Source organism: Sinocyclocheilus rhinocerous, unplaced genomic scaffold, assembly GCF_001515625.1.
Source record: "Sinocyclocheilus rhinocerous isolate Xijiao unplaced genomic scaffold, SAMN03320098_v1.1 scaffold208, whole genome shotgun sequence".
NCBI classification, from domain to species: domain Eukaryota; kingdom Metazoa; phylum Chordata; class Actinopteri; order Cypriniformes; family Cyprinidae; genus Sinocyclocheilus; species Sinocyclocheilus rhinocerous.
The window spans coordinates 738,375-747,660 of record NW_015650085.1 but is presented as its reverse complement, the minus strand read 5'-3'; the positions used below and the strand labels follow the sequence as shown (position 1 = coordinate 747,660).

General features: G+C 34.5%; 1 protein-coding gene across 2 annotated transcripts in view; it reads left to right on the top strand.

The window, feature by feature from the left end:
* Positions 1–9,286, top strand: part of grm8a (glutamate receptor, metabotropic 8a) — a 183,677-nt gene that overhangs the window by 123,400 nt on the left and 50,991 nt on the right. For both annotated transcript variants that reach the window (XM_016516499.1, XM_016516498.1), the window contains exons 4-5: positions 2,207–2,361; positions 3,850–3,987. In XM_016516499.1, the coding sequence (XP_016371985.1) occupies positions 2,207–2,361; positions 3,850–3,987 (293 nt within the window). The remainder of the gene's footprint in view (positions 1–2,206; positions 2,362–3,849; positions 3,988–9,286) is intronic.

The window sequence follows — 9,286 nt, the reverse complement described above, 5'->3', positions numbered from 1 at the left end:
TCAATGTTATTTTAAAGGTTATTTTATTTCCATTCAGTTTCCATTTTAACTAGTTAAGTATTAATAATAGTCATTTATATAATTTTTTTAAATGTCCACTTTTTTATTAATTTTTATTTGTTTTAGTTTTTTTTAGTGCATAAAGTTAAACTAAATAAAATGAAAAATATAGCTTTGTCAACTAACATAAATAAAATACGTTTTTATTTTTATAATTTTTTTTTTTTTAGTTATTTTTTTTTATTTCAGGTAACAAAAATGCATTTTTAAGGTTTTTGTTTTAGTGAAGTATAATAACCATGATTCAAATGCACTGCATTGTGGTTTGCAAAAAGTTTAGTTCAGAAATATTAATATAATAATTAATTAAAAATGCTATTCTGAACACAGCCAGTGATATAGAGGGAGGAAGAAGGGAGGAACAGCTAGAACAGACTCATTAACACATTTCTCTGAAAATACCGTCCCTCCCAGCAGCCTTTGCTCCGCTCCCGCCTTTATCTCTGTTGCCACCTGTACATCGTCCAACTTTACTGCACCTTCATACAGATGGAAAGCAATTAAAAATGCTGGTGAGGATGTAAAGAGAGGCTTTCTGAGCCTGGAGGGAGGGTTGTTTTAATTTCCACCGCGTCTGCAGATTGCACTGGTCTTTCCTGAGCGAGTCCCCGAGGTGCTGCTCTGTGCACTGAGATTTGGCTCTGAACGGACTCAAAATGTTGGCTTTCCTGCCATCTATGCATATGTTTGTTGATGTGACAGCTGCTGAGCAGTACAATATTTATTTAAATGCCCTGGAGGCAAATGCTAACCTGACCTCACACTCAAGTTATGTAGACTTGAAGAAGAAAACCAATGTTAAATGTTGGGCTTATTAACAGATTGACTAAGGGCAGACTAACCAGTTCTCACTGTGAAAAGATACAAAGAGATCATAAAAAAATTAAAAAGTAAAAGTGGTTGGTTCAATTTCTCTGAGATGTTGAGTTTGATCCTGCTGCACAAGTGATTCAAAATCTACTGGAAAAATATGATCCTTTGGTCCTAAAATTGACATATTTCATATTTTTTAATTTCATGATTAAAAGCATTTGTTATTAATCATAATTATTTTACTTGAATTAATGACTGAAACCTAACTAAATTTAAAATGAAACAGAAAATGCAACAGCAACAACTAACTTTTAAATATAAAACATAAACTATTATAATATTTCAATAATACTAAAGTAACACTGATTTGAGTTGTCAATTATTTTTGACTATGCCAAGCATTTAAAATATTATTTAAATTTTTGACAACAACAATTTACTAAAATAACTAAAACTAAAATGGAAAATTCGTTAAAACTATAAAGACTATAATATACTTAAAAAAACGGAATATACAAAAGTAAAAACTACTGTAATTCAACTAATAAAATATATGTATACAATAGTATCTAAATTATTTGTTATATATATACTGTGTATTTATATATATATATATATATAACATTCTATAATAATATATTCTGAATTAAAAAATATATATATAATAATAATGACAAAACACAGAGAACTTTAACTACAATTAAAATAAAAACTTTCTCTCTGATACTAAAAAATACTAGACTACAATATATAAATCAACGACTAACTTATTCGAGTTGCTGAATGTCTTTCTTGAATCATTATTTGATCCATCTACAAAATGTATATTTACAAAATAATTCACCTAAATATTTAGATGATAAGCATTCACTTTGATGCTGAATCAGACCTTTCCATAACATTTTTCTTTCCTCAATTTCATGTTTTGGATTTGGCCTTCAGTCGCTTCTCTCTCCATGTTTGACAGTGACAGAATGTGCTAGCAGCTTGACAGCGCTCCTGTCCTCTCTCAAATCCCTCTCAATAAAATATATAGAGAGTATATTAGTGAGAAGCGGACAGATGGACAAGAACTTCTCAGGGCTGACCATTGAAATCCCAGCTTAAGATCTCCAGGGCCCATCCGAGTCTCATCCATGAGTGAGGATCGAGAGCATGTCTTTATTTGAATATCAGTCGGTCGCTGAGCTACAGCAAACAGATGCCGGCAGCTCCTGACGTACATTTATCTGAACTGCAGATAAGATACGGCACAGCGTCAGGCGTGAGAGATGGATGTGCTGGCACTGTGTTCTGTTGTTTGAAGCTGATGCATCATTGTTTATGTCTGCAGACGAGTGCTGGATGCTGCCAAGAGGAGCAACCAGACGGGTCATTTCCTGTGGGTGGGGTCTGACAGCTGGGGCTCCAAGATCTCACCGGTCATTCAGCAGGAGAGAGTCGCAGAAGGGGCCATTACCATCCTGCCCAAACGCGCCACGGTGGAGGGTACGTACATGTGAAAACACAGAACTCACTATTACTCTACCGTTCAAAAATCTGTGGTCAGTAAGACTGTCTTTAAATACTTGTTTTGCTAAAAAAAAAATCGAAAAATGATTGCAATTTAAAATAAATGTTTTCTATTTGAATATGTTTTAGAATGTAATTTATTTCTGTGATCAAAGCTGAATTTTCAGCATCATTACTCCAGTCTTCAGTGTCACATGATCCTTTAGAAATCATTATTATTTCTTAATATTATCCCATTTTCAGCATTTATTTGAAATGGAAATCCTTTGTAACATTATAAATGTCTTTGCCGTCACTTTTGATCAATTTAATTAGTCCTTGCTGAATAAAAATATTACTTTCATAATAATAATAGTTAATAATAATAATAATAATAATAGTTCATAATAATGTTTATACTGACCCCAAATGTTTGAATGGTGGTGTATGTGACAACTGATCAAACATATTATGTGTTAGTAACAGGAATAAGCAAAAGGATTGATATTTAGAACCAGGCGTGAATGCAAAAAAAAAAAATATATATATATATATATATATATAAAATTAAAACTTTAAAACATATTAGGGAATTTGAAACACTGATTATCAAGCTGTAAGAAATAATACTTTGAATCATGGTAAGTACTTTTAGTAATTTGTTTAATGAAAAATAGTTTTAGTGAACTTCAAATGATTTATTTAATCAGTTGGAAATTTTTGAGTGCAATGTCTATAAAATGAGTTTTAAAAATCCAGTACTAGCAAACTACTGGATTAATTATAAAAATGCATGGTAAGTCATGAAGTAGTAATTTTTATTTTATTTTATTATTTTTTAATTCATTCTTCTTTAATTCAGGTAAACTGGGCAAATATTTTACAGTCATCTCAACATCAAAAAGTGGCTCAGTATACATGAATTCATTCATCCTATTATAAAGAAAACGCAAACAATTGTTCATTTTGGTTCCTGTTTAGAAGCCTTTCTACAAGTCAACAGCCATAGTAAACTGATTCCCCGGGTTCTCATATTTGCATTGCAGTTTAGGAGTTCAGTTAGTGTGCTTCTCATCTCCACCAGATTGCATTGCTCAGACTTTTATAGAGATATTTATTCCTGCTTTCCAATAGTGTCACACAAGCATTGCGAACAATTAACATCATGCTCTGACACTTAATACCGCATCCATATAGCGCCAAGCATATCCAAGCCTCCTTCTGGTCATTGTCTGCATTCAAGTAATCATAGCACTGTCCCTCAAGCGCCGGCTCTCAGGCCCGCAGGCACCAGCTCTGGAATAGACCCACCAATTACAGCATTTTTGTCAGGACACATTGTATAATTGTGTCTGTGGGAACACGGATTAGACGCAGACATCCAGACAGGAATACCGGCGAGGGTTTGCGCATGCTCTACCACTTCCCCGACATAAATGTCTTTCAGATGCTTATCTTCTTTTTCCTTCACCTCTCTCTCCTCAGCGTTCGATCGCTACTTCCGGAGCCGCTCGCTCTCCAACAACAGAAGGAACGTGTGGTTCGCTGAGTTCTGGGAGGAGAACTTTGGATGCAAGCTGGGGATGCATGGAAAGCGGCCAGGAAGCCTTAAAAAGTGCACCGGTAAGATGTGTTTGCATTGGATCTGTTATTCCATCTGTTATTCCTTGCTGTGTTTACCTATTCGTCTCTTAAAGGGTTGTTGGTTTTAAAGGAATCGTTCACCCAGAAATGAAAATTTGATGAAAATGTCCTGACCCTCAGACCATCCAAGATGTTTCTTCATCAGATTTGGAGAAATGTAGCTTTACATCACTGTCTCACCAATGGATCCTCTGCAGTGAATGGGTGCCGTCAGAATGAGAGTCCAAACAGCTGATAAAAACATCACAATAATCCACAAGTAATCCACACCACTCCAGTCCATCAGTTAATGTCTTGTGAAGCGAAAATCGGCATGTTTGTAAGAAACAAATCCATCATTAAGACATTTTTAACTTTAAATCGTTGCTTCTGGCTAAAATATGAGTCCTCTATCCATCATTTTGCTTTCTGCAGTGAAAAATTTGAATCGGGAGAGAAATATGCACAGATCAAGCACCGTTTACAAGAGAAAACAGTTCTAAACAAATATGTTGGTGGATTTTGATGTGAAAGAATGTGAGAGAGGATGGACTTTTTTCACTGGAGGAAGCTTTATTATAGATTATGGACTTGTATTTTAGCCAGAAGCAATAGTTTGTTTCTTACAAACATGTAGCTTTTCACGTCACATGATGTTAATTAATGCACTGGACTCAAGTGGATTATTGTGATGTTTTTATCAGCTGTTTGGACTCTCATTCTGACGGCACCCATTCACTGCAGAGGATCCATTGCAGAGGAAGTGATTTTAAATTTCTCTAAATCTTTTTTGATGAAGAAACAAACTCATCTACATCTTGGATGGCCTGAGGGTGAGTACATTATCTGCAAATGTAAATTTTTGTGTGAACTACTCCTTTAAAAAGAAAATGCAACAAAAGGTTTGAAGCGAGGCCTGAATGCAGTGCTTTCGGTGGACAGGAAGTGACACGTCTCTGTGAGGCTGTCAGGTGCCCCAGCTTGAGCAGTCAATGCAAACAAAGTGTGTTCCCGCCGTAAGCCTTCAGACAGACGTCTGGGTGACATTTGGACCCTTTCCAGTGTCTGACTTCATCGCACCTTTCTTTCCTCTCTCCTGTCTTATAAGAGGTCACATGTGACAGTCTAGGGGGCCGTTTACATGGAACACATTCTTGCGTTAAAAGCGACTAGACAGAGCGCCACACAATTTAACAGAAGGCATGTTTATGGGTACATTAACTGCTAGTTTCTCTGACATAATTACAACTTGTTTGGTAAAGTAACCGTAAACATCCGATAGACTCAAAATATTTGGCACGCTTCCAGATTCATGTGATTGGCCCATTGATTTACAACTGGCATTTTTTCGCTGAGCTGTTTTTAACCATGTCCTTCTGCTGCATGTTTACATAGACAGAGAAACTAACAAATAGTTTACTTATAGTTATGAAATAAAGATAAATTTGCCAACATTTGGTTTGCAAAACTTCTTATAAATTGTAATTTATAATAATGTTGAAAGTTTTAATTTAGAACAACAACAACAACAACAAGAATAATCATAGAGTTGAAAGTTTTAATAGTATTATGACTATTATTTGTTATTATTAAAGATTATTATTAATAATAATCTTTAATAATAACAAAATATTAAATAAATAACATTTTATTTATAACCTTTACATCTTGAATTAATAACAATAACAATACATTTTAAATTTATAGTGCATCTTTGTAATACACTGATAACCACCAAATGCAGATGGTGATGAGAAAATCGCATGATTTTCACAAGCAGCTTTTAAATAATAACATATATAAAAGGTGCACGGTGTCATTCACACATTTTTTTTACTGATTAATGTGTCAAAAAGCAGAAATGATATGTTCTATGTAATAAAATGTTCTATACATTAACATTAGTTAATGCAATATTTAACATATGCAAACAATGAACAATAATTTAAGCATTCATTAATCTTAGTTAATGTTTAATTATTTATATACTAGTACTATTTTAACTAACATTAATTATGTAATTCAGTTCATATATTATGAATGAAGATGAATTAACAATGAACAGTAGCATATTTTAAAATTAACATTAACGTAGATTAACAAATGCAATAAAGTTGTTCATTTTTAACTAATGATACCTATAGTGCTAGTGCATGGTGTTAAATGTTAATGAATGAACGAACCCTTATTGTAAAATATTACCAAAATCAGCTCTGTATTGGTTGTCAAGCCCTTAATAAAAATAAAAATAACTAGTTTTAGGGTTTAAAAAAATTATATGGGCTGATCTCTACAGTTGTTTTGATACAGTATGCCGGGGGGAATGTTGTAACAACAATAGGGAACCAATCTATCTTGACGCGGTCCAAGATGTAGATGAGTTTGTTTCTTCATCAGAACAGATTTGGAGAAATGTAGCGTTACATCACTTGCTCACCAATGGATGCTCTGCAGTGAATGGGTGCCGTCAAAATGAGAGTCCAAACAGCTGATAAAAACATCACAATAATCCACACCACTCCAGTCCATCAGTTAATGTCATATGAAGCCAAAAGCTGCGTGTTTGTAAGAAACAAATCCATCATTAAGAGGTTTTTAACTTCAAACTGTTGCTTCCTGTTAAAATCCATATTGCTTTCTCCAATTAAAAAGTCTGAATCAGGAGAGAGATATGAACAGATCAAGCATCGTTCACAATCAAAAACAAATCTGTTTGTGGATTTTGATGTGAGAGGACAATGTGAAGGGGATGGACTTTTTCACTGGAGGAAGCTTTATTATGGATTACGGTTTTTGTAATTGTTTGTAAAACAGTCTATTTCAAGGTTTACATCCTAAACCTTTTTTTTTTCCATGGCTGAATACTGCATAGACAATGATATGGAAATGTGTGTGATCATATGTTAATAAACTGATGTCAGTGCAGCTTAGTTGTAGATGGAGTTGCAATGCGAATGTTACACTGTACATCAACATTTTATTATTTCAAATGAGCAAGAAAAATCCACAATGCAACCTACTTTATAATACAAAAAGAAATAAAACACTCACAGCAGAGCTGCTATTAAATCTACAGTATAGAGGAAAATTAAATTTGCCGTTGAGCAGTAAGAAATCCATTGTGAGTGTCAATGTCTCTGTGAATGTGCACTTAGAAAAGTGCACCAGAGGAATGAATGCAACCCTCGGCTTTTATATTAGGAATCTTCCGCCACTTCTGATAGAATGTGCTTGACATAATGAACATAATTATACATTACACACACCACCACCACTCACATTTTGTGACTCCCCAGTCCTTCGCAGTATGAGCTGTTTTTCTCACTCGAAACACAACAACAGCACCATCAGGAAAGCGGAAAACTTCATCAAACTCTTTCTTCAAACACTCAAACAAATGATCACACCCAGCAGTCCTCATGAGAGCAGCACACTTTTAACAACTTAGTTGTAGCTGATAAATATGGAAGCTTGTTTCCTCCACAGGATAAAAAATAAAGGTAATTGTGACTGTTTTATGTCACACTTTCCCTCAGGATTCTGTTTTCATCTTACAATTCTGACTTGAGTCTTGTGAGTTGATATCTTGCAATTGCAAGTTTACTTCTCACAATTCTGCTTTTTTTGTTCTTAAAATTGTGAGTTTACATTTAGTAATTCTGCCTAAAATGACATTCAAACTCACATTAGACAAATTTCAGGACAACCAGGACAAATTTCCTAAAAAATAAAGTATATAATTAAAGTAACACTAACTCTAAAGCCCCGTTCACACCAAGAACGATAACTATAAAGATAACTATAAAGATAACGATATTAGCATCCACACCAGCGAACGATATCATCTCTAAATGCACGCTCCTCTGCTGCTTTAAATTCTCAAGCTCATTATAGCAGGATGGATTCTGATTGGCTGTCAATGTTTTTTATCGTTCATCAGCTGGAAAAAATAGTTCTGAAAGTGATTCCAACGATATCATTTTTCTGTGCCTTTATCGTTATAGTTGTGGTGTGGACTCTGCTATTCTTTAATATTGAAAACAATTTTTAGAACTATATCTTTATCGTTATCTTTATAGTTATCGTCCTTGGTGTGAACAGGCCTTAAGAGATTTTATCATATAATGTAGGAACCTTTACTCTTTGATATGTTTTCATTTGTTTAAAAGTGAATATTTATTAATTGTTTACTCTGTATGTGGCACCATGTTCGTGAAGGATCTTCCCTGCTTGTTTTGCAGTGTGTTTTAGTGAATGAAGAATCGGGGTCAGAGTAGCGCTCACAATAGATTTTGATGTCAGCCAGTGATGGAGATTGTAGTGGCACAAAATGCCAGGTGCATTTTTTGTCGCATTGTAGTGACATGCTTTAATGCCAAATTAAATTTTAATTAAAGCTATACATAATTTAATGTTATACATATAGCGCAAGCCACGAGGCCAGTGTCACACAACAAAGAAACGAAGCACAGGACTCATTATGCTGTTCATGTGTGCAGAATCAGGGGACACTGAGCCCAGGGCTGTGTTTTTACAACTATGTTTAAGCTTAATGGAAAATAATGAAATGAAGTGAAATAATGAAAACTGACTGAAATAGAGTGCTTTCAGTGTTTGATAAGGTAACATCACTGTTACTATTGTTTAGAATTAGGCTTAGGCTCTGACCTTAAATATTAAATCTCAGTGTTTAACTCACTTTTGTGCTCCAGACATAAGTTATTGTGTGCCTTGTTGAGGAGAGGTGTGCTATTTTTTTCCAAATGTATCTAATTATTATAAAAAATAAACAATTAAAAAAAAAATAATAATGTATTTGTTGGCTAAATATACATTTAAAAGTTTGGTGTCAGTAATTTTTTTATTTTTTTCCCTTAAGAAATTAATACTTTAAAGGGGTCATATGATGCGAATGCCGGCAGTTCTGACTCACGTAAGTACGTTTTCATTTAAAGAATTTGCCACTGATGATTCAAACGCGAGTTGTGTGCAGTGTAGAGTAGCACTTGTTGTTTGTCATTTCTCCGATCACAAATGCAGACATGGTTTTATGTTTACGCGGCGCGATGCAACGCAACGCGTACAAAGAGAGTATAAGTCATTATAATCAGTAATTATGTCCCCACTGCAACAAATGCCTCGCTCGTTTTGGGTTTTAATGTTTTTGTCTCGTCGCTCCGGCCGGACATGGCATCAACACTATGGTGATGGGCGTAACATTTCCGTCACACGCTTGAGGTATTCGGCCAATCACAATGTACTGGATAGCTGGCCAATCAGAGCACACCTCGCTTTTCAG